The sequence below is a fragment of the Sapajus apella genome, unplaced genomic scaffold (genome assembly GCF_009761245.1).
Source record: "Sapajus apella isolate SASKATOON/1434 unplaced genomic scaffold, GSC_monkey_1.0 scaffold64, whole genome shotgun sequence".
Taxonomy (NCBI): domain Eukaryota; kingdom Metazoa; phylum Chordata; class Mammalia; order Primates; family Cebidae; genus Sapajus; species Sapajus apella.
In genome coordinates this window covers 6,756,567-6,783,074 of record NW_022437004.1, presented here as the reverse complement: position 1 = coordinate 6,783,074, position 26,508 = coordinate 6,756,567, and the positions used below count along the sequence as shown (strand labels likewise).

Below are 26,508 nucleotides of genomic sequence, written 5' to 3'. Positions count from 1 at the left end.
CTTGATAGACATTCCCAAGGAACAGACTTCTCCCCCCACCACACCTGAAAAATGTACAGCAAATCTGAATCAACTCCATATGAGAACCTAGAGGCAAAGAGTAACATCACATCAGCTCAATGAATGAAAGAGTCTGTCTTGGGAAAACTTAAAATGCCTTCATGAAGCAGGAATCGTTAAAGGGTCCCTGTTAACAGGATGGAAAAAATCTACCAGCAAAGGGAGGTTGCCAGGAAACGTGACTGTCTTCACATACAGCTCCGGGAAGAAAATAATTATAATGACAATAGTATTCGGGGAGGATTTGTAACCACGGCCTGTGCTCATATACGTCTGGAGTAAGCAAAATCCAAAAGCAAGAAATTGATTTACAGTGGTCCCAGGTTGGTGGTACCTATCAGATATAAAAGCTCATTACTAAGCTACAGTAATTAAGCTATTATCAGAAATTTAACATGACAGAGTGATACTGTTGATCAGTGGGGGCAAGGATGACTTTAAAATAATTCTTGAACAATTGGTTAAGCAAATCAAAGGAGGAAAATGGTCTCTTACCTCTTATCATACACACAAAAATAAAATCTAGATGAGTTAAGAACCTACATGTGAAATGCAAAATCGTAATACTTTTAGAAGAAAATATCTTTTACTCTGAATCAAGAATTCTTAAGTTAGAAAAAGCATTAACTATAAAATAATGATTAATCTGCATTAAAATGAAGAACTTCCATTCAAAAGACATCATAGACAACCTGAAAAAAAAAGATATTGGCAACACATAAAATGGACAACAGATTAGTGTGGTAGGCAGCCTCCAAGATGGCCCCCTATGTTCTCTGCCTCCTGGTGCTCACTATGTTGTTCCCTCCTACATTGTACCAGGCTTTGTGCAACCAAGCACACAGGGTGGAAGTAATGGTATGTTGCATCTGAGATAGATAGGTTATGAGAAGACTAACTTCTGTCTTGGATCTTGAATCACTCACTCTGGGGAAAGCAAGATGCCACCTTATGAGTATCCCTACGGAGGGATTCACATGGCAAGGAATTGAAGCCTCTAGCCAACAGCCAGCAAGTAACAGAGGCTTACCAGCAACCACATGGATAATCTTAGAAGTGGACTCTCCAGCCCCAAAGCCTTGAAGATACTGCAACCTCAGCCAGCAATTGGACTGCCATCTCATGAGAAACCCTGAGCCAAAATCAGCCAGCTATGTTACACAGTAAAAGATAACTAGCAAAATTAGCATCCACAATACATAAAGAGCTTCCATGAATAAATATAAAAAGACAACCAACCCCACCCCCTAAAAAAAAGATGAAGATAAAACAGGGTTTTTACAAGAAGGAGAAACATAGTAAACATATAGATGCACATCAATAATCAGAACACCACAAGTTAAGCCTACAATGAAATGCTCTTTTATATTCTTTGAACTGACAAAAACTGAAGTCTGACTCCTAAGTGCTGGCCAGGATATGGAATACAAATAACCCTTGTAATAACCATTTATTGTAAAAATGTTACAATAACTTTGGGAGGAAAATGTGGCATTATATTTTAAAACTGAAAATTAGGGAAGTCCTAGCCAGAGCAGTCAGGAAAGAGAAAGAAATAAAAGGCACCCAAATAGGAAAAAGGGAAGTCATATTTTCTCTTTGCTGATGACATGATTCTATACCTAGAAAACCCTAAAGATTCCTCCAAAAGACTTCCAGACCTCATAAATGATTTTGGCAAAGTCTCAGGATGCAAAATCAACATACAAAAATCAGAAGCATTTCCACATACCAACAACATTCAAGCTGAGAACCAAATCAAGAATATAATCTCATTTATAACAGCCACCAGAGAAAACCCCAAATCAAACCAAAACAAAACTAGGACTACTTCTAACCAAGGAGACCTACTAAAACACTGCTGAAAGAAATCATAGATGACACAAACAGAAAAGCAATCCATGTTTGTGGATTGGAAGAATCAATATCATTAAAATGTCCATGCTGCCCAAAGCAATATATATATTCAACACTATTCCTATAAAATTACCAACGTCACTTTTCACAGAATTAGAAAAAACTATTTTAAAATTCATATGGAACGAAACAAGAGCTAGAATAGCTAAGGCAATCCTAAGCATAAAGTGTAAGATATCATATTACCTGACCTCAAACTATACTACAAGGCAACAGTAACCAAAACAGCATGGTACTGGTACAAAAATAGACACAACAGACCAATGGAACAGAGTAGGGACCCCTGAAATAAAGCTGCACACCTACAACCAATTGATCTTGAACAAAGTCGACAAAATAAATAATGGGGAAAGGATACCCTGTTCAATACATGGTGCTGGGAAAACTGACTAACCATATGCAGAAGAATGAAACTGGACCCCTATCTCTCACCATATACAAAAAATAAGATGAATTAAAGACTTAACTGAAAGACCTCAAACTATAAAAAGCCTAGGAGAAAACCTAGAAAATACTTTTCTAGATATTGGCTTAGGCAAATAATTTATGACTAAGTCCTCAAAAGCAAATGCAACAAGAACAAAAATTGACAACTGAGACCCAGCTAACCTAAGGAGTTTCTGCATAGCAAAATAAATTATCAACACAGTTAACAGACAACTTACAGAAGGGGAGCAAATATTTGCACACTACACGTCTGACCAAGGACTAATATCCAGAATCTATAAGGAACTTAAATCAGCAAGAAAAAAACAATTACTTTAAAACTAATACAACTACTGTTGTGAGCAACAGACATGAACAGATACTTCTCAGAAGACATACAAGCAGCCAATAAGCATGAAAAAATGCTTACGATCAGTCATTAGAGAGATGCAAATAAAAAACCACATGAGATATCAGCTCACACCAGTAAGAATGGCTATTGAAAAGTAAAAAAAATAACAGATGTTGGCAAGGTTGTGAAAAAAAGGGAATGCTTATACACTATTTATGGGAATACAAATCAGTTCAGCCCCTGTGGAAAGCAGTTTGGAGATTTCTCAAAGAACTAAAACTAGAATTACACCTTTTGACCCAGCAATCACATTACTAGGTATATACCCAGAGGAAAAGAAATCATTCTACAAAATGACATCTGCATCCTATATTTATCACAGCACTGTTCACAACAGCAAAGACATGGAATCAACCCAGGTGCCCATTAATGGCTGACTGGATAAGGAAAATGTGGTGGCCAGGCACAGTGGCTCACACCTGCAATCCTAGCAGTTTGGGAGGCCAAGACGGGTGCATCACTGAGGTCAGGAGTTCGAGACCAGCCTGGCCAACATGGTGAAAACCTGTCTCTACAAAAAATAAAAAAAATTAGCCAGGTGTGGTGGTGGGCATCTGTAATCCCAGCTATTCAGGAGGCTGAGGCAGGAGAATCACTTGAACCTGGGAAGCAGTGGTTGCAGTGAGTCAAGATCGTCCCACTGCACTCCAGCCTGGGTGACAAGAGTGAAACTCTGTCTCAAAAAAAGAAAGGAAAAGAAAGAAAAGAAGGAAGGAAGAAGGAAGGAAGGAAAAGAAAGAAAAACAGAGAAAGAAAGAAATAAGAAAGAAAATGTGGTACATACATACATACCATGGAATACTACACAGAATATGAGTGAAATCACACTCTTTGCAGTAACATAGATGCAGCTGGAGGCCATTATCTTGAGCAAACTAATGCAGAAACAGAAAACCAAATACTGCATGTCTTCACTTATAAGTGGGAGCAAAACATTGGGTAAAAATGTACATAAAGATGGGGACAGCAGACACTGGCGATCCCAAAAAGGGGGAGCAAGAGAGAGGAGAAAGGCTTGAAAAAATACCTACTGGTTACAGTGTTCACTACTTGGGCAAAAGGATCATTAGAAATCCAAATTTCAGCAGCACACGATATATCCATATAATAAACCTGTACATGTGCCCCTTGAATCTAAAATTTCAATGAAAATTAAAACCATAATCTAGGCCGGGCACGATGGCTCATGCCTGTAATCCCAGCAGTTTGGGAGGCCGAGGCGGGTGGATCACGAGGTCAAGAGATCAAGACCATCCTGGTCAACATGGTGAAACCCCGTCTCTACTGAAAATACAAAAAATTAGCTGGGCATGGTGGTGCGTGCCTGTAATCCCAGCTACTCAGGAGGCTGAGGCAGGAGAATTGCCTGAACCCAGGAGGCGGAGGTTGCAGTGAGCCGAGATTGCACTCCCGCCTGGGTAACAAAAGCGAAACTCCATCTCAAAAAAAAAAAAACAAAAAAACCATAATTTAGCAATTTTACTCCTTGGTACAGATTTTAGAGAAACTCATATCAGGAAACATGTACATGGATATGCATAAGCAGCACATTTTACTAACAAAACTAATAGCCCAAATGTCAACAAGAGGATGGATAAATTGTGTGTACTTTCATAATGGAATACTGTATTATGCATAAACACAGATAAATCTTAGAAACGATGTTGAGTGAAAAAGCCAGGTCTCAAGATACAATGGAATATTTAAAATATTTGATAAGTGGGATATTACTAAATATAAAATTCATAAATATATAAATCAGTGTACAAATCATTTTATTCTTTAAATTACATAAAACTATCAAGTTATAAAAGTAGCACAAACCGTTTATCAATCACTAATAATTTTCAAATTGTTTAAACAAATGAGTTGGTATAATCTTTTGATAAGGCTGTCACCAGGTAAAAGATGCCCCTGTGATTTGACACAAGGAACTGCAGACTCTTCCAGTGACTTCCCCCATTCCACTGATCGTCATTGGTTTACCAACCACTGTCTGGCACCTGAAGAGAGGGGAAAAGCAATGGATCCTTATCTCACCGCCTACCCTCATCAGATAACAGCACCAAATGGGTGCTGGCTACATGCCAAGAGTCAGTGGCAGGAGCTCCCAGCCATAGAAAAGAATGGAGAAAAGGGAGAAAAAGGGAATGAGATGGGTGGGGATTGCTGATCTTAGTTTGCCAGAACTGGAAGCTTGTAGCTTTAGTCTGTCTCATTCCACACTCAGACTGTGCTTCTACTGTGCCCACCTGGTAATATTCTATTTGTTAAACTGGGTGATGTGTTTATCTTATAATGGTTCATATATACATATTATCCACAAAAAACTCCTCAGGGTGGAGATTCTGGGCTTACCAAATGAGGTCGTCAAATGCTCCCATTCTCCCTAACAGTGTTGTCACGACTCACAAAAAACTGAGAAATATTGTCAAACTGAAATTGTGTTGAAAGCGACACTAATTGTGTCCTAGAATTCTCCCATTTCTATCAAAACAAAGAAATGAGGCTATTTTGATATGACTTACTCTTAGGAACCTTAGTCAGTTGCCCAACACACTGTCCCCTAAATGCCAACATTATCTAATACTTTCAAGGGTTGTCCAACTTCTCAGAATTCACTCTTCAAAATATATGTTTGCCAATTCCCCAATCTTTCGGCACCTCTTCTGTTTTCTGCAGTTTCCCTAATTCCTGGAAGTGACTATACTCAGGAATACATTGATCTTAGGTATATGAGCTCATTGAAATTAGGTTCAGTGTTTCTTACACATTTTTTTTTAACCTAAGCTAACACAAGTTGAGTATCCCAAATTCAAAAATCAAAAATCTGAAACTTTCTGAGCACTGACATGATGCTCAAAGGAAATGATCAGTGGAGAATTTTGGATTTGGAAATTAAGGATGCTCAACTGGAGGGTATGTAATGCAAATATTCTCCCCCCTCCCAAAAAAAATCTGAAACACTTCTGGTCCCAAGCATTTCAGATAAGGAATACTCAACCTGTACATTCTTCAAAATAGAATCCTTTTCAATGAGCCTGGAGAGACTTTTCATTTGTTATTATTGTTTTAAGGACACTATTTTTCTCTCTCACAAATAGGATGTGATTTCCCTGATCTTAGTTTTGATAATAAAAGCCTTTTTCATTGTTTTGAGCTCCCCACCCCAAACCGCTATCTGATGCTGTAACAACTGACACTATTTTCCTGCTATTTGCACTGTTTTGCGTGTTCCTACTTCCAAGCTTGGCACTGATCTCTAAATTTTCCTCTCAACAATCGTAACCTCGCATTGTTCAGGATCTACCCTGAATTTTATTCCCTTTTAGTTTCTAAAAGTTTATAGTCATAGTTTCACATTTGCATCTTTTAAAAGGTGAATCTTCTGAAATTAGACTTCCTGAAATTACAGATAATGTGTCACTAATTATGGCAAATGTTCTTTCCATGCTTTGAAATGCCAGGAAGACTTGGGTGTTGTTAACTGATCAGGAATCAAGCCAGGGCACAGGAAATGCTGGCTAGCATGTAGCGGCTAGATGAGGCTATGTGATACAGGGACAGTTCTTATGGATGCAGTGGATAGATGGTGTAAAAAGAAAGTCTATACAACACAGCTACTGGAGAAGAAAGATAAATCCAAATTATTGCATGCAACTTAAATTCACTCTAAAGAAACAACAAACTTCTTTTTCCCTTAGGAATGCTTAGAGAAACCAAAATTAGAAAAAAATTTCCAAACTGCTTTGCAAAAGAAAAGTTGTCCTACTTATGGAACTTGTTATCTACTCTTTATTATCTGAAACTTGGCACATTCAAGAACAAAATCGTTACCTCTCTGGTTCGCACAGCAATGAGAGACTACACACTAAACACCTTAACAGGCCATGAAAAGATTGTTTTATTCCATGAAAATATTCTCAACAGAGAACACTATCTTTAAATGAAGGATTTACCATTAAGAAATCAACATGTGCACAAAAAGAGTAAAAATTACCAAAAAATTAAAGATTTTTTGGGACAATTCACATGTTCAAAATTTAAGAATGATTTAAACTGTGCAAGTACAAATGTCTTTCCTATTATAATAACCCATATACAGGTTGCACTATTCCACGTCAAGGAACTTGCCTCCTACGGAAGCAAATCCTGCTTTTAGAAAAACAAACAGTAGCTTGAAAAGAACAGTTAGTCCTTACAAGAAAGTCTTAAACTTTGCCCTCTGTGGCTGTTAGCCAAAAAACCATAAGCACTTCAGGCTTTGTACAGAAGACAAACACAGCCAGATCACATTTCCTCCGCATTGCTAACCTTTAAAATAAAAATAGCACTAGATTTTAAAACTACTTCATGTAGTCAGCATTGAATAATGTCACATTATATAAATAACCCTGTAACGAGATTCAATATCTAAACTTTATAGTTTACTAGCTGCAAAGGTAATACACTACAAGTCAGCTGTGTAACAGTGGTGACTTGATCTTATGAAGGCAGTAACTTTCACACAATTGTCATTCAGCTTTAGTACAACTGGTAGTATGATTCAAATAATACTGGGAAAAAGTTATTAAAGCAGTCACACAGCTTCTAAAATATTGCTTAAAATCCAATAATACACAAACCATTTCATGTTCCTTCTCCCCTCAAAACAGTAAAGAACCAAATTAATGAAGATTCAGCGGTACAAACAACCCCCCACCCGCTCCCATCTCCCTATTACAACACCACTAAGAAATTGGTTAAGATACAAGTCATTAACAATCACAAATGCGAGGCAGGACACCATGAGCAACAGGAGCACTAACAACAATCATATTTACAAGTATAAACATACAGAAATTCCATTTTACAAGTAAAAGTGCACATAGATAATTACAAAGTTTCACTAAATTTTATCAGGTTCAAACAAAAGCATCACGTGGAAACAGACTATCATTGTAATAATCAAACATGACTGTGATAACCCCAAATAAAAAGACAGCTGGGGGAGGTCCATAAAACTTCTCATAAAAACACTGAGCAAAGTAAAATGGACTTGGACATGTCTTCAGTTTGATGCATAAATTTGAAGATGCACCATTGTACATAGTAGAGCTCCAATAGCCACCTACTGAGGCTACATCGGCAGCTGCAGCCGTGCTGCAGAGTTAAAGGAGGTCGCACTGAGCTGACACATAAAGCCCTTTGTGGGACACTGTAGTGGTAGTGTTGGCAATCAACAGATTTAGGCACTCTAGTTTAAGGCAGCATTTGAATGGAAGCAGCTGACTTTTGACAATAGTCCTTTGTCTTGAGGTGGTGAGTATCTTCTGTGTTTATTATGCCAGGATTTCAGTGCTGACTATAGATTCTTCCCAGACTGAGGTGCTGAAGATGTATCACGTTTCAAAGAGTTCTTTCAACTGGGCTGTAGGCTAGAGCAGAGATGTTTTCTTTTTCTTATCATAAATACTTCAGGTTCACAAGCTACTTCTTTGTAATGCCACAACTGGAATGTTTGCAGTGGGGAAGTTACAGCAGTGCACACAAATGCTAGGATGGAAACATTAGTGCTGGAGATGTCTGACAGAGGGATTTGCACTACAAATGTAAAACAAAACAGAGGCTTTGACAAGAACCAGGGAATCTAAAGACATGCCTGAAAAATCTAGCCCAATCACTCTAGACATGCAACAGGATGTTAAGCAAGCACGGAGGTGGCGCAGGCAGACACTGACAGATGGCAAGGATCTGACAGACAGTGGGTCTAAAAGCCAATTAAAACAGAGCTGGGAGGGAGACAATCCTGTTGGGACAGCTAATGTAAGACAAATTTTTTGGGAGCTCTGCATTCTTTATTGATTAGACAACAGTAAAATAAACAGAAAAATGGTAAGCCATTGTTGACTTTTTCTTTTGTGGGAGTAACTGAACTAGAAACTTAAGGGTTGGTATTACGATTTTTTAAAACAATGTATGGAAATGCTAATGAAGTTAGTAAAAAATAATCATGTCTGCATGCACTCATGCAACTTGCTTCTCTCACTCTCTTTGAGCCTGACAACTCTAATACCCTCCCCCCAAAAGCAGCTGCATGTAACCTCCTTCAACATCTTGCCCATTTCCTCAGAAACCCTCTTCAGGAACCTGCAGTCCAGGAGGAAAAAGAAAAGAACAATTACTGAAGACCTTTGGTAAAACCAAAAGGGGTGTTCAGTTTAAAGTGCCTGTCTCAAATGTCTCTAAAATCATTTTATAGACAGCTACTGAAAACACCAGGAAATTTTAAAACATGGGCTAAATCAAAAACCAATCTTACTGCTTCTTCATTTTACTTCCCCACACCACTGACTCAGGGTGTGATCACACAATCAGCACCGCACAATCCTGGATTGCACAGTGTTTCCAACAATGCTTGCTGAAATTAATTGGAAACACTTATCTATCCTCATAAGTAATAATTCAGCTGAAATAACAAAATGCCCTAAATGGTGGTACACGGATCTTCCTCTAACCCAGATAGTAAAAAGTTTCTCCTTTAAAATTAAAATTTGTCAACACTTCGCCTCCAAGGTTTTCTCTATCTTCAAATGTGTATTTTTCTATTAACCATGTATTTTCCTATATGTAACTGCTAAATGCTAAATAATCACTAAAGTGGTATTTCCCAAAAGATATTTTCAAGATGAAACACACAAGCATAAGATTAGTTTGGAAGGAAACTTGTAAATTATTGAAAATTACCAGCTAACCTCAAAATATGTTGAGGTCTCGAACAAAATCTGTTTTATTCACCTAAGAGGTAGACCAGGAGATTCACTGTGCAACTCTCTTTAAATCTACTTAAACAGATTACTGTGCCAAGTGCTTATTTTCTTCCTTTAGGAAACCAAAGTTAAGAAAAGGGAAGAAAATGAAAATGATATTATTATTTTACTCAATTATCTACTACTATTTTTCTTTCTGAAAACTGTAGCTACAAATTCAAACTCCTAGAAGAAACCACACTTTGGGGAGTTGGCTTTCCATAGCATTTCAGAGCAGTTTCACTTATTCAAATTCACTAGAGTCACTGTGTTTTCTGAAGTAAAAGTGGCAGAGAGCATTACTATCCATGAATTCCTGCCCAATAAATCAAATTCTATTTGTAAGGCAGAAAAACACAAATCCTTCACACAGACTTAAGCAGGACATAAAGCAAAAGGCATCAACTGAGCTTCACACCAACATTACTCAAACAGTAAAGTGCCACAAAAAGTTTCTTGTGGTAACATTCACAAGATCAAGCCTACACTCAGCTCACATAGTGAACAATTAATCTTTGATGCCCTTTAAATTTCCTTACTCTTTTCAACCTCTTGAATGTGTTTTCATTTTATGTTACTCTTCCTGTGTCACACATGGCACAAAGCTGCCTGGTTAGTTTAGATATAAGTTACTGCACCTTTACTGTTTTTCTCTAGGGTTACATCTATGTATGACGTGGGAACGTAGCCTTCTTCACCGTTCTGTCTCCGAGCTCTTGTCCATCCATCACCTTTGTCCTCCTCTATAATGTAGAGAACTTCACCTTCTTTCATTGCCAGAGTACCTTCATTATGTCCTAGATGAGAGTTTTCATAAGCATAATTTAAGCACGGTGATACTTTTTTTTTTTAAGTTACAAATACAACACACAAAATAAAATGTAGATTTCAATGTGCCTGGAACCACTGACTCTCATTAGCAACATCTCTATAGTGCTTTGTGGCTTATCCAGCACCTTATTTACATTCTCTCATTTGAGCTGCATAAGCCTGTAAGGCTGGATAACATCACCCCCATGTAACAGATGAAGTTAACTGAGCCACAGTGACATTACATGATTTGACAGGGTATTCTAATTCCTATTTCACTATTCCAACTTCTTTCCCAAATTTGGGTAGTCAATCAAAAAAAGTTAATCACATATCAATTAGGAAAACAGTAACTAGACAGTGAAAGAGTGGGAAGAAAGAAGGAAAAAACATAGTTCAAAGGGAGAGCAGAGAAAAATATAGGTGTGACTCTAGTGATGGTAGAAGCAGAATGGCCATACATAACTCTCTTATTCTCTATCCCCAACCACCCCCAACCTGCTTAGCAGTAACAATTTCACAACTGAATCTTCATTTAACACAATAAATTACTTCCCTACTCTCTAGATAACATCAGACTAAGTTTTTTTTGTGTGTGTTTTTTTTAAAGAGATAGGGTCTTACTGCCCAGGCTGGATTCGAACTTCTGGGTTCAAGTGATCCTCCTGCTGCAGCCTCCCAGGTGACTAAGACTACAGGGGCACATCACTGCACTTGGCTACGAGGTCTTAAATTTAATATATTTTCTAACAGGAGGTTACTAGAGATGTTGCTCAATTTTAAATCAACACAAAGGGGGAAAAATACTTTAAATCATGTACCATTTCATAACAGTTTATTTATGAAAGTGTTGCTTAGCTCTCTCCTGTTAGTTGAGGGAAAGTATTTTTCAGAGTTCAAGAGAAGAACTAAAAATCTACAGGAGTCCTGAGGGCCTCAGTGCCTTACTTACTTCCCTCCCAGAGTTTGTTCTTCAACTTTCATAGGGTAAGAGATGGCACAGTCAGAAGCTACTACATTCTCTCCCACTTTCATCTAAACAGATGGCCTACAGACTCAGGATATGATGACAGCATTCAGGAGCTATACCTCATACCTGTCTCTCAACGTTAGCAAGCTACAAGGAAGAACCTGAAGTGACATCCACCAGCATCTGCTTCCTGGGTTGGGCTAATGCTCAAGCTGCCTCAACTTTGTTTTGTACATGTATGCATTAGTAAGAACTCTGGTGAAAATTCTGCACTAACCAAAGTTGATAATTAATAATCTGTATTAGGACACTAGCAACATGAGTAATTTCCTTTTATTCCATGTATGGAAGAAAAATCCCTATATTTGTAATACAGTTATAACAAAAGTATACATACTAAAGAAATGGAATTATAATAATTTTCTGATGTGTATTACTTAAATAAGGACACTATAGTGAATGATTTGATGTAAATACTTTTAAAGAACCAATTTTTATTTTTTTATTTTTATTTTTTGAGACGGAGTTTCGCTCTTGTTGCCCAGGCTGGGCAATGGCACATTCTTGGCTCACCGCAACCTCCACCTCCTGGGTTCAAGCGATTCTCCTGTCTCAGCCTTCCAAGTAGCTGGGATTACAGGCATGTGCCACTACACCCAGCTAATTTTTTGTATTTTTAGTAGAGACAGGGTTTCACCAAGTTGGCCAGGATGGTCTTGATCTCTTGACCTTGTGATCCACCCACAATGGCCTCCCAAAGTGCTGGGATTACAGGCGTGAGCCACCAAGCCCGGCCTAAAAAACCAATTTTATGAAATACAATATTATTAAGAAAATCATACCATCAAAAGGGTAGATAGCTTTGCAGTGTCCAATAGCAGGCAAGGGATCATCATCCTCAAATTCATCATCAAACTCACTGTGATGACCATGCTGCTGGGGTGGCCCACGGACTTCCTGGTTTGCATCATCAGTGTAACTTCCCTCAGGACTATAAAACAAAAAATTATCTCTGATCAAGTATCATAAACATGAGGATTCTATATATTATTTATAAATTGATCTCCTCAGGATCAATTCCAAAAATTAAATATTAATGGCATGGTTTCCACTTAAGCCCTCTTTTTTTCAAACGTCAAGTATACAAATTACTTCTAATACAGAATGCTGCTTTGCTAAATTTCCTGAAATAAAAAAAATTACATGATTACAATATTCTAGGCACAAAGCATTATTCAGTAAAGACATCTCACTATCACTGGGTCTAGAGATAAAAACGAAAAATGTTCTAGACACTTGTCTTCCATCACCCCAAAGTTATCACCCTAAAATTCCTTAGGGGACCCATGCAAACCCATGTTTAGTTCACATGCTTCAGGTGGAGTTGTTTCTATTCCGGATCTGGAGTGGCCATCACAGCAAGCATTTGCATGACCAGAGTAAATAAATAGTTCATAAGTAGTCCTGTAACCCAATCAGATGCAAGAAATGCACAGGGACTTTTGTTTGGGACTCTTGGAAGAGAATTCACTCTGTCCCTTTTCTACTGGACTTGAACCCAGAGGAATAATTGCCTAGAGCTTTGGACCCTTAAAATGAAACCATCACAACAGAAGGCAAAGCTGTGAGGTGGAGAGAAATTGAGTCCTGAGGATAACATCTAAGCTCCCAGACCAAGCTCTCCCTAAAGTCAGCCAATGAAGTCCATTTTTAGTTTAAGCCAGCATGGGTAAAGTGTTCACTCTGTCACTGAAAATCAAAAGATTCTCAACTAAAATAAAAAGTAAAGTTAATTTCCAGCTAACCACGGTAACACAGAAATTGGTAACAAAAAATCCAAAAAAATGGCAGGTAATACAAATATGTTTTTCTTAAAATTTTTTAAATCAGAGAAAATTGTGAGTAATTTTGCTGAAGAATCAAACAACTAAATTAGATTGAATAGAAAACTTTACAGAATTAGATATTGTTTGTTTTTTTGAGACAGAGTCTTGCTCTGTTGCTCAGGCTAGAGTGCTGTGGCATGATCTTGGCTCACTGCAATCTCTGCCTTCTGGTTTCAAATGATTCTCCTACCTCAGCCTCCCAAGCAGCTGGGATTACAGGCATACGCCACTGCACCTGACTAATTTTTGTATTTTTAGCAGAACAAGGTTTCACCATGTTGGTCAGGCTGGTCTCAAACTCCTGACCTCGTGATCTACCTGCCTTGGCCTCCCAAAGTGCTGAGATTAGAGGCGAGAGCCACCACACCCAGCCAGAATTAGATTTTAACAGTATTTTCAGTAAGCCTGGAAGCCAGAGAAATAACACATGCCAAAGAAATTAGATCCTTTTAATCTGAGTTTTACCTATCCTTTTACCTGAATTGTGTTACCCTGGTAACAAAAACCAGCAATTTGTGGATAGCTCTTGATATATTAAAGATATTAAAGATATGTACTCTTTCAAGAAGTGATACTATTATTACTGCTATTTGCTACTAGGTGCTTTATGTACATTATTTACTTCTTTACTAACAAACTTGAAGGATGGATATTTTAACCTCCATTTATATTTCAGAAAATTAAGACTCAGGGAGCATTAAAAATGAACTTGCTCAGATTACACTGTAATTAAGTAAAAAACTAAGAGTTATTACCAGATCTCTCACATTCTTCTTTAAGGCAAATCCTAATTTGTGGACTTTTATTATGGAAAAAAAGATATAATACATCAAGAAAGAAATGTCACAAGTGGTACAAAACTTAGCAAAATGTCTTTTGGAAGGTCTGGTCTAGACTAACAATACATGGTTTTTTTCCCTCACAAAACTTTGAGCTATTTGATAGTAAAATTTTTCTTTGGCATAAGTGACCCTAACTCCACCTGAACCTTAGGAAAGTTTCCCATGCCTGAGGACCCTATGCCCTCAGATTGTAGCTCCAAGAATTTCCTATGTTCCTAGCTCTGTGTTTGGAAGCACAATAAACTAGGATTGATTGAATAACAGGATGAAGTTTCCTACTTCACCTGTAATTATCACTAAAGAAAATTACTTAGGTTCAAAAGACTGAGGTTATTGAAAGCTGAACTTGTTAAATTTGGGAGAAAACAAATTGTACAAAGTTTAGGACAAAAGGGTGAGAAAACTTTGGGGAGAAGGAATACAAATAAAATACAAAAAATTACCTTTCTCGTCCCTGTGTTACAAGATGGTTTATGTCACTGCTATGTCTTCTGTCTCCTCTCCCACCTGTTTTGCCTTCAACTTCAGAGAGCCAAGCCTTAGGAAAAAAACAAGCAAACAACTGAGCTCAATAAATACGTTTAAAAGCTTGTTAAGATATTCTACATTTAAAATGTGCTTTAAGTTTTTATAATTACGTAATTCTTAGAGATGTGAAACCTTTATTCCAAATTGGTCAAATGATCAACTTTACAGCTGATTCAAAATATAGTATAAATGTTTAGTTTTATATAAAGGTTTAAATAAAAAAAACTTCTATGAGATTAAATAATACACATCACAATCCTTTTAGATCATAAACCCTAAAATTAAATATAAACATTTGAAGATAATTCTAATAAAAACCAATCTATCACAATGAAGTTTATAAAAATAATTTATCTTGACAACTGCTGAATAAAAAAATCTACCTCATTCTTGTGGATTTCCATTCGTAGGCGGTCAATGTTATTCATGGTCTCTGCTAATTTAGGCTGCAAACTCCCTGGATCCCCCATTTGTGGATTCTTCTCGTATACATCTTTCATTTTGTTGAGTGCATCTCTGAAAAAGAGAAGGAAACCACAGAATTAAATATTAACTTCATATGCATCCAGATAAAAGAGTTTTATTTGTCTCTGGGGACTCGTATGCAGCTTAATCTTAAGTAGAGCCGTATCTTTTTAAGTTTGTCTAACATGACCTGATTAAAGACAATCTGCATAAAGGTGATAACATTATATGAGTTAGTAATTTATGAAGAAATCAGAATACCAAAAGAGAACAAAGAATTCTTATTCTTACCAATAAGAATTCATTTCTTATTTCCTGCTTTCTAAACAAGGAATTTTATTTGTATCTACACACACACACACACACACACACACACACACACACACACACAATCAAGGGCTGGAAGAATATTTTTCAATATTATTCAGTTCATCATGTCCCAAATCAAACTCATTATATTCCCACCCAGCCACAGTATTCCACAGTGTTCCTCAGCTCATACATCATCATCGTCCTCCCACTTACCTCTGCTAGAAATAGGAATGGCAGCTTTAACTTGCCCCCACCCAAAGTCAGTCATTTGCCAATTCCTCTCAACCTACCTCCTATTTTCTAATCATATTACAATCGATTATGCCTCCATTAGCTGTCCTTGACTCTAACATCTGACACTATTGCCTAACACTCCTTAATATTCTTTTCCTTCATGACTTCCTGGAGGTTATATTTTCTTCTTCCTCCTCCTCACCTCTGCTTTCTCACAATTTCCTTCACTGGCTTCTTCTCCTTCTTTGTTCAATCTTTAAATGCATATTCCATAAAATGACAAAGATTTCCTCTCATCTCTTCCTACAGTCCTGTTGATGATCTCTTACTGTTTTAATATCATCCAACTTCAGATGATTTTCAAATGCATATCTCCAGACCCGTTTCTCTCCTGAATTCTAGATTCACATTTCCAAACCCAACTGGACACTTCCAATACGGATTTTTCACATTTCAAAAATCAACATCAAAATCTTTATCTTTGTCCTAAACCTTTTCCTTATTATTGCAATTAAATCTAGAGCTGCAAGCCCCCACTTTTTAAAGCTTCCTCCATTGTTTTCTCTTCTCCAGCATCCAATCAGGTTAAAAGTACAATCTACTTTGGCTTTGAAATCACTCTTTTATCTATTCCTCCTTTCTGTTCCCATAGTCATGCCTTAATTTAGGCCCTCAGCATCTCTCACCTCGACTGTTAAAGTCTTCTACCTCCAATCTCTTTCCTATACTATTTACTCTTCATACAGCTTTTTATTATCTTTTAGCACACACAGCTAATAATGTTACCCCTTCTCTCAATAATTAGGGATTGTAATACCTACAGAACTGAACAGAAAAGCATTCAGGATTTTTCACAAGTCCTATACTTCTTCATCCTCAACTTCTGTTATTATGCTCCATATTATTTTTAACCAAGCCTCTCTGGATTACCACTAATTCCAGACCATGGCAAGAACATTCACATTTCTATGCCTTTATTCTTGTTTTGGACATGGAGAGATCAGAGAAAAATCTGAGTCAGCAGAGGTACATTTAAGCTCCAAGCTGAGGTCAAACCAGGTGATACTCTGGCCTTCTTGCTTGTATTCTCATATTCTGGACATGTATCCTTTCTGCAATCTACTCAATTAGTGCAATATTTCTCATATTTTTGTGCTTTTTGATCTTGATGTTTAAAATAGTCCCAAAGCACAGCAATGAAGTGCTGTCTAGTGATCTTAAGTACAAGAAGGCTGTAATATTATTACGAGAAAATCATGTCTTAGATAAGCTTTGTTCAAGCACGAGTTACGGTGCTATTAGAAAAATTCAAAGTTAATAAATCAACATCATATATTAAATAAGGTATCTTTACACAGAAACATAAATAAAACAAGGTTATGTGTCAATCAGCTGATGGAAACATTGTACCAGAGGCTACCTAGAGCCTAACATTGTATCACCCTGAGAGCAATGTTTCGGTATTCCATAATTCAATGTTCACAGTGACTTTATAGAATATAGCTACTGTAAATTAGAATCAAAGGTACTGCAGTATTTCATTATGATTAAGTGCCACATTATACCTGATACACTAATTCTTAACATCAAAACTTCAATCTTTCATGCTACAATTTAAGCCCCAATTTTATCCTCAGTGAAGATATAGCAAGTTACCAACTCACTGTAATAACACTTTAACGATCAGAAATAATACTTCTATGTCCATTTTTTAAAAACTAAACTAGAGAAAACTTTTTGTATAAATGAAAGAAAAAAAAGTAAACCTATGTGTGAACAAATATGAAGTCGTAAGTAATCAAGCACTGTTTGCCAAAGGTTTTGTTACAAAAAAGATAGCCTCAGGTTGCTACTGAAATCAATTTATATATAGAAGCAAAATAAAAATGTATCAAAGTATAAGAAGTGGTTAGTGCTGGTGAAACTAGTCTTGATAATAAAACATCAAGAATTTTTTGCAAATTAATGAAGGCATAAATATATACTATTAGCATCCAATAAAAATCTGCAACCAAGGAAATTCTCTAACATTTCATTTTTACCTATGACAGGACAAACACAAAAATTTCCAGTGTAGGAGTATAATTTTCTCTCAAAAGATTTCAGTTAGGATATATGATTTTTAAATCTTCTGTACATCACATTTAAGGGTGTCACTCAATGTAAATCCTAAAATAAGTAATAATGACAGAGGAGAGTAAAGGAATAATACTTTTGGTCTGATTCTTTCTGTAGCTCTCTATTAAGTTCATCAATGCGCTGCTGTAGTTTTTTACGTCTCTGTTCTGGTGGCAGATGACTGAAATCTTCTAGTGCTGGGCCCTGAAAAGAGAATCTAAATCATTATAATAGACATTTTCGGGAAATGTTGTTTTTAAAATATACCTGCTATAAAATAAGAATACATACCAATCTTAAGTTTAATTTCAAATTTGCCTCAAGCAACCCCTTTAAAAAAATCTACATAGATGTATGTGTTTATGCATATATGTTAATGAAAACAACTGAACTGAAGAAAGCTCAAATTCCTGTCATTTTATAAAGCCATCAAACAAAACATGTTAAAATTATACCCAGATAGAGATAACTGGTAGGTAGTATAACATTACTTTCAAATCTTGGCAGAGTTATTATGAATACATATAAACCTTCTTACAGCAACAACAACAAAATGGAAACACGTAACATCTCTTGTCTATACAGGGTATTGTTTTATATATAACATATCACAACATTTCCAAATCAAACCCATTGCTATAACATTCAGAATGTTACAAATGTTCAAACTAAAAATATGAATATAATTAAGAAACTTACCTCACAAGGACAATCTAATTAAATATACTTTAATACTACATAGAGGGCTTGGCGGCTTGGCATGGTGGCTCATATCTGTAATCCCAGCACTTTGGGAGTCCAAGGTGGGTGGATCACCTGAGGTCAGGAGTTCTAGACCAGTCTGACCTACATGGAGAAACCCCATCTACTAAAAATACAAATATTAGCTAGTGGTGGTGCGTGCCTGTAATCCCAGCTACTCGGGAGGCTGAAGCAGGAGAATCCCTTGAACCCGAGAGGTGGAGGCTGCGGTGAGCCGAGATCACACCACAGCACTCCAGCCTGGGCAACAAGAGCAAAACTCCGTCTCAAAAAAAAAAAACTACAGATAATATTTGAACAATAAACCACTCAAAACATACCTGGTGATTAAAAAAACAATAGAACTGTCTAGTGAGCAGAAATTATATTCCAACAAGGAGTATCTATTATCCTTTTGTAAACCAAGTAACATACCTCAGTTGAGAAAGATAAAATGCTTCTTTAGTAAAGATGCTTGACATCTGAAATTTTTTTTAAAGTTTTGATATTCAAGAAACTATGCAATTTAAGAAAAAGTGCTAGTATTTAAATGTAAACATCCAATCCAAATGACGTCTTTCCCCTTAAATGTTATTTTAATCACTGTTACTTATGTTATTAGAGATTACAACAGAACCAATATTAGCAGCTATTGAATCTATTTAATATAAACCTATATTACTTGTCTTTATATATACTCCCAGAAACTGATGATGCCTGTCACTATTCATTTTGTTTCCAAAATGGTTATTTTAAGAATATAAATATGAGGCCAGGAGGGGTGGCTCATGCCTCTAATCCTAGCACTTTAGGAGGCCGAGGAGGGTGGATCACCTGAGGTCAGGAGTTAGAGACCAGCCTGGAGTCTGGCCAACAAGGTGAAACCCTGTCTCTACTAAAAATACAAAAAATTAGCCAGGTGTGGTGGCAGAAACCTATAATCCCAGCTACCTGGGAGGCTGAGGCAGGAGAATTGCTTGAACCCAGGAGGCAGAGGTCGCAATGAGCTGAGACTGTCATCGCACTCCAGCCTGGGTGACAAGAGTAAGACTCCGTCTAAAGCAACAAACAAAAGAATACAAATACGATTCCATTTGTTAAAGTGATGCTAAAAGTAGCTCTCAAAACGAAGACATTCTTGCTCTTTGGGCCTCTTATGCCTGCAACATATGCTAAATAGCTTTATTTCACCGTGTGTAAGAATGATTCATTTACTTTTAGAAAAGAAAAAATTCACTCCTAGGATGAGCTATGATCAAATGTGGTTTAATTAATAACAGAATCCCTAGTATCTTTCCCCAGTGGCCTGCACATTATGGATATTCAACAAGCTTGCTAGAAAAAAGTAGGGCATCCTAAGTGGTCTTTGTTTTTTTTTCATTTACCAGTCACCAGAAACAAGGATATCAATCAACCCAATCTGACCTAAATAAATCAATGGCGAAACTTCCTATATGAAGTTCCTTTAGATTTATTGGTTAATTTTCAACATAAATTTGTCATATTTAATCTAATTTGGAGTCGAGGGTTTTTTGTAGGGTCTCACTCTGTTGCCCACAATGGAATGCAGTTGAGTGATCATAGCTCTCATGGCTCACTACAGCCTCGAACTCCTGCACTCAACCAATCCTCCCGCCTTAGCCTCCCAAATAGCTGGGATTACAGGCAAGGAGTACAAGTTTTGAAAACTAATGTATGTATGTATGTATGTATGTATGTATGTATGTATGTGTGTCAAAAATAAACTTCCTAATTTAAATTTTAAAAATATTTCAGAAAATCTTGAAAAATTATTTAGTAAAATGAAGAAATGCAGTTCAACATACTGTGGGGTTTCTGTTTTTAAAATTACAATAACCTAGAAGTAAATCGCCAGAATTCCACTTAGCCCTTACCAAACCTTGTTCTCAAATTTATGAACAGTAAATACTGAGGTACTTACATTTCTAATACCCCTTTTGCCATTAGAACCCTATTCTTACATGGAATACCAGAATTAAACTCAACTCTATTTCCTATGGATGTTCAGAAGACCTCTAAGGCATTTAACCACCTCTCTTACTACAAAGGAAATTTATAAAAGGCTGATTCCAACAGGGTTAAAAAAAAAAGTAGTCTATTTTCCAATAGCTTTCTATACAATAATTTTGGGGTTAGCTCCTAATGTAAGTTCATTAATTTGTTTGAAATAAATAAACATACAAAGGAACATCCCAAACACACACACCATCCCCCCCAAACACACACACAAACACACACACAATATTTAGATCATCCGTGCTTCTGTTCTCCTTAAACAGCACAGAAGAACCAAGCACTAACTTCATAATGATACTAGAAGGAAATTCTTCTTTCTTTTTTGAAAAATCTAATGATTCTGGTGACAAAACTACAAATCAAATGTATATGATTTTTAAAGGATATTAAGTAAAATTGTATTTGCTAAATTTTCCTTCTGCATAACACACTGTGGCTCTACCATGTAATCTTTTAAAATGTTTAACCATTTAAAAATGTTTAATTTTATACTCCTATGTAACATGACAAGGACTCCATTCAATGACATTTAAGAACTTAATGGGTTGATGACAATTAACCACATTATTTTCTAATCTTATGACATCAAGAGTACTGGCATATGCTGGACTATGAATTAAACTATAAAAAGAAAAAACACACAAGGTGAAAACGTGGGATGTAATTTACCACTTGTTTTGAATTAAACAAAACAATGTTTTGAGATTACTTAATGTTGGCACAGCATATAGATCAGCACATAAGGCTTACCATCTTCACCGACCACTGAATAGTTCAATGGAAAACAGAAAGAAATGGTAAATTATTCACAGGAAACCATAATTCAGAAGATGCAATAGCCTATTCTTTTTTTTTACAATACTAAAATAAATCATGTACATTTTACAATTCAAACAGTTATGCCAGAAAACCCATTTTAAGCACATTTGGGGAAAGTAAATTACTTGCAAAAAAAAAAAAAAAAAAAAAAAAAAAAGCATACACTGATGATAATGGGCAGATATTTTCTATGTTTAACTAAAACTTAAAAGTAATCATTCTATCTGTAATCATGCATTTTCTTTTAAAGTGAATTTTATGTAAGTGAATTTAACTTCTATAGCTCTTTATTCTCAAATTACTAATATTTGAAAAGTTGAATATGAGCTCCAAGATTAGACATTTAAAAAGAAATCTTACATGAAATATTAAAAAATAGAATGTTCATCCCAGTGCATTAAAGAAAATACTATTATCTGCATTTTTATACTTCAAAGTACTGCTTGAATTTAAATATACCATGGTTAGGTGAGGGTAACATTTTTACTTTGGTTTTAAGATCTTTTTAAATGCACAGATACATTAAAAATATATTATTAACAAAATAATGAGTTATCTAGATTCAAGTTTCCCATGCACATTTAGAAATATATACAAATATATAGGTTGAATTTTGCTTTAAAAATATAGCTTCTATTTTTCAGGTTTTATTTTAAAATCCATATGCTTGAAGAACACTTAAAAGTTAACTTTAATTTTTAGAAAATTGATTAGAGTGTATTCTTTCTGAAAATATGCAATGACAGACTCTGGAGAGACCAACTGTAGTGCTCTTATACTTTATATATGTGTATATGTATGTGTGTGTATATAGACATAGATATGAATATGGATATGGATATATTTCCCACATTCTGTGGGTCAGGATTCTGCAACTGGCATGGCATCTATCTAGCATCCCAACTACACACACACACACACACATACACACACACAGTGACCCAGAATATGCAACAGGGCTTTATAAAGTTAATCTTCACATTCATCTCAATTGGTTAGCAGCTTCTAAAATTTTTACTTTTCCCTGTTTTCTAAATCATGATGTTTTAAGAGAAGGTGTTAGGGAGAGGTCAGGTAAAAATTCACGTTAAAAATATGAATGAATTTTAATAAATAATCTGACAAAAATATCTACCCCTTATCTCTGATGAGTTGGTCACCGCTATGCATTATGTTTTCAAATTAAGCTTAACATTCTTTAGACTGTCAGTATTTTTGAGAAACAAAAAACACAATTTATTTTGCTATGAAAAAACTCCTGGCAAGGAAATAAAAAGGTTTAAAGAAAGATGTTCACAGTCTTTAAAAAATATTATTAAATGAAATTATATACAGGACAAGCAACAAAATATTTAAAGAATTTGAATCTGACTTATCTTTTATAATTTTCACCAGTAAAATTTCTAAGTGATGCAAATTATCTAATTTCTATGTTAATCTTTTAGAGAAAACATTAAGATAATTATAGCTGAAATATCAAATGTTTCAGTTTTTTGTTAATCCAGTCTTACTAAATTATCAATTGGAAATTTGATTATTAGATTTGGGGATGTACAAAACTCAAGTTCTTTGTAAAAATATTAGACATATATTCTTTGTAAGGTTTTAAAGTAATACATGTTCCACACAAAAATACCTTATTCTCATATACAATTACCATATACTCATAAACTAGAAAATTTCATATACTCAACTACATTTAATAAATATAAGAGATCTAAACAGAAAACCATTTAGGCAATTAAAATTATTAGGTGTATCTCATTTTAAACAGGACAAAATCTCATGAGAACTACTCTGGAAAGATAAAAGCTTAGAAAAAATGTCTCTGAAAGTCTATGAAGTCATAAATAATTTAGACAAAAAACCTGAACTCATTGCTAAATAACTTAAAAAACGGTATCTTATAAAGCTCAAATTAAATAGCAATAGAGTAAAAATTATTAGTTTGTATTTTAAGTAGTTAAAGTTTGGGCATATCCTCAAATATCCATTAACAGTTAAAACTTAATGTCACAGAAGGAAATTTTAGACCTTCCTCCCTCAGAAAAAATCCACTGATACCACAGTCAAACTAAAAAACACTGGTGTAATACAACATTTTTCATATCCTTAATTTATACTGGGATCTGTACACACCAGTTTTTCTTTAAAAAAGGAAAAGAAAAAGATTTTTAAAAATCATAATTTTTAAGAAGTTACTTAGGAAAAGCAATGTGCAGCAAATATTGCACAAAACAAGTTTCTGAACTGAATGGTACAACTTGTCAGTTTTAAGAAACCTCTAGACTTACTTTGTAATCTTAATAAGACTGAAAACTCCATAAGCAGGTTTACTAAAGCTTACCTTCTTTTTGAATTTTTCTATATTGAGAAAATTCTTAAGTGGAAAAAAAATCTCTATAGGTTAGTTTTTGAGATAATATTTAGTAAATAACAAATGCTCATCAAAAGAAAGAAATTTGTCAACCTCAAAGTTGTAATCCACTTTCCTCCCTGCTCTGTTCTCTCAAACCCCTAGTTGGGTTTGTCATATTTTCTAGCTTGCACACTGTTTTCTTCTTTGGAGTGGTAGGTAGTAACAAATCTGGGAGGGAATTTCAGCCTTCTAAAACTAGGCCCCTATAAAAATAATTTATGTTTATAACTTGTGAGAAACAAATAACAAGCAAATAGTTTTAAGGTTTACAGTTGTAAAATTCTACCTACAAACTTATTCAATAAAAATAAAATGACGCAAATTTATGCTTCTCTCTCCAGGGCTCATAGCTCTAATTGCCTGAGTTTTTTTTTTGTTTTTTTTGTTTTTTTAGAATTTCACTCACCTCGTACCTCTATATGTATAAAATATGACTATGACTATATATAAAATATGACTATTTTAACTGGGCCTGGCAGGCTCATTATGCAGGATACACAAACGATTACAAAAACATGACTACAACATAGTTATTTCTCATGATTTATATAACAACCTAATATTTAGTGTAGTCTAAACTGCCAGAGGAGTGGTGGTTCATGTCTGTAATCCCACAACTTTGGAAGGCTGAAGTGGGAGGATTCCTTGAGCCCAGGAGTTTGAGACCCGTCTGGGCAACGTAGCAAGATCAACATCTCTAAAAAATTAAAAATAAAAATAAGTAAATAAATAAACTGCTATAGGGAAGCAACAGGGGAATTGGTTCTAGCCTTGTAACTTAGACAATAGAAATCCCAAATATGATTTCTCAAAAGTCTTTCAAACATGTGTTCAGAGCTTTTAGAAGTGATTATAGGCATCCTGTAGTTATAATACATGGGGACTTTTCAAAATGTCATCAATTACCTACCGTCCACATATAGAATTAGGTAAGACAGATGCAAAGTAGTTCATGTCATTGGAGGAAAAAACAAGTCCAAAAAAAAAAAAAACAAAACAAAACAAAACACAACATCCTGGAACATTTCTGCTGCATTAGTAACATCAGTTAAGTCTGTTATAATGTTTTAAGGCAGCATAGATGTAATCTTGTCCCTAAACTAATATATCTTCTTCTACAGGAGGCCAAAATGTAATTTGAAGACAGGAAGACAAATAGACAGAAGGGAAGGAGGGGAAAGAAGAGAGGAGAAAGGAAGGGGGGGAAGGGAAGAAGGAAGAATGAAATAACCTAACTTTAGATTATTATTGTTAGGCTTCTTATGACACTGATAGACTGATTTCTCCACTATGGGTTAGCAAACTTACGTTTTTCAAATGTCCAATCAAATGCTCAAACAAATCTTATAAATGAATCTAAATTATAGGCTATTAATATTAAAAGCGCACCCTTTAAAAATCAAACAAGAAAAATTAGCCTAACATAAGACAGTAACACTAATGTGCACACCCTTAAAATCAAACATAAACAAGAAAAATTAGCCTCACTAACATAATAGAGTAACACTAATGTATTTATTACTAGTTTAACAGTTGTTGCTAAGCAACAGTTTAGTAAACATTACTCAGTGATACCTAGTATTTTTGTAGGCATTACAATTTACAATATCCTTCTAATATATTATCTCAATTTGATCTGCAACAATCTTGATATCTAAAACACCTATCTTTAATATTTTTTAATTATTGAAACTGTGTTTTATACATCTCAAAGTATGCAGGGCAATTAAAATTGAGCTTGACATTTTATTGTCAACAAAATAATACTTTATAAAATTGGCAGGTAAAGTCAGCATTGGTGACAAATTATTACAAGAGTTAACTCCAGTGACAAATTACTGAAAGTCTTAAAAATGTAAATACATTACAAGACAATGGTGAACATATGATTTCACATAAACAAAAAAATAGCTCAAATATGATTGTACCCAGCACCCTCTTTATAATACCATTCTTTTATGGTTGAGCATTTCAAATGTTATAAAGAGGAGTTGTTTTTAACTTGAGGGCAGCTATTCTTAATTCTGTGGTGTTTTTAAACTATGTATTTATAGGAGAGAGCCTTATAATGAGGGTGGAGAGTATTAAAAGCCACACTACACACACAATAGGCCATCATGCATTTTAACCCATTATTAAACTTACCCCTCTTTTGAGGCTTCTGAAAGAAGGAATTCTGGGCTTCCCTGTTTTTATTTCATTCATACAATAATGCACGGGCTCAATGGAGAATGTGAGAAACTGGGACCCATTAGGAGTACTGGATGTGAATAAACTAGTAGGGGTTAAGGGTGGGGACTGTGGCTAATATGGAAATAAAGAAAGGAATCAATAAGCCAAATGTGCATAGTTTTTTCCTAAATGAAAATTCTATTTTTGGCAACATACTTTTCACAAAATATACCTCAAATAAAGTTTACTATAAAAATACTATGAGAAAGTAAACATAGTTTTGCCCAAAACTATCATTTTAAAAATTTACTTTCTAAAATGTACCATTTCACTTGATTACTTTTTATAAGCGGACAGATTAAAAATATAGAGTACACAAATTACACTGTCAAAGAAAGCAATATGACCTAGATTTTTAAATTCTCTTCTAAGTTGTAGAATATTAGCACTACCATTGTACTTAAGAGAAAAGCTGGCAGCTACAGCTAAAGTTATCTAAATAGGTAATGTGACACATACAATATTAAAACTATAACTGATTATTATCAAAAA

General features: G+C 35.3%; 1 protein-coding gene and 1 long non-coding RNA gene across 8 annotated transcripts in view; both read right to left on the bottom strand.

Annotated features, from left to right (window-relative positions):
- Window positions 1-6,695: 6,695 nt before the first annotated feature.
- Window positions 6,696-26,508, bottom strand: part of FNBP1L (formin binding protein 1 like) — a 93,922-nt gene continuing 74,109 nt past the window's right edge. For 2 of the 7 annotated variants that reach the window (XM_032247986.1, XM_032247992.1), the window contains exons 10-16: window positions 25,930-26,088; window positions 21,297-21,311; window positions 17,863-17,972; window positions 15,023-15,155; window positions 14,555-14,649; window positions 12,226-12,374; window positions 6,696-10,400 (exon numbers count right to left, since the gene is read on the bottom strand). In XM_032247986.1, coding sequence (XP_032103877.1) covers window positions 10,222-10,400; window positions 12,226-12,374; window positions 14,555-14,649; window positions 15,023-15,155; window positions 17,863-17,972; window positions 21,297-21,311; window positions 25,930-26,088 — 840 coding nt within the window. In that variant the 3' untranslated portion in view covers window positions 6,696-10,221. The remainder of the gene's footprint in view (window positions 10,401-12,225; window positions 12,375-14,554; window positions 14,650-15,022; window positions 15,156-17,862; window positions 17,973-21,296; window positions 21,312-25,929; window positions 26,089-26,508) is intronic. The other 5 variants (XM_032247987.1, XM_032247988.1, XM_032247989.1 and 2 more) reach the window with 5 other exon arrangements.
- Window positions 21,393-25,923, bottom strand: LOC116530046. Its single transcript, XR_004259800.1, has 2 exons — window positions 25,235-25,923; window positions 21,393-25,174 (listed from the first exon to the last, which is right to left on the bottom strand). It is a non-coding gene; the product is annotated as an uncharacterized LOC116530046 (long non-coding RNA).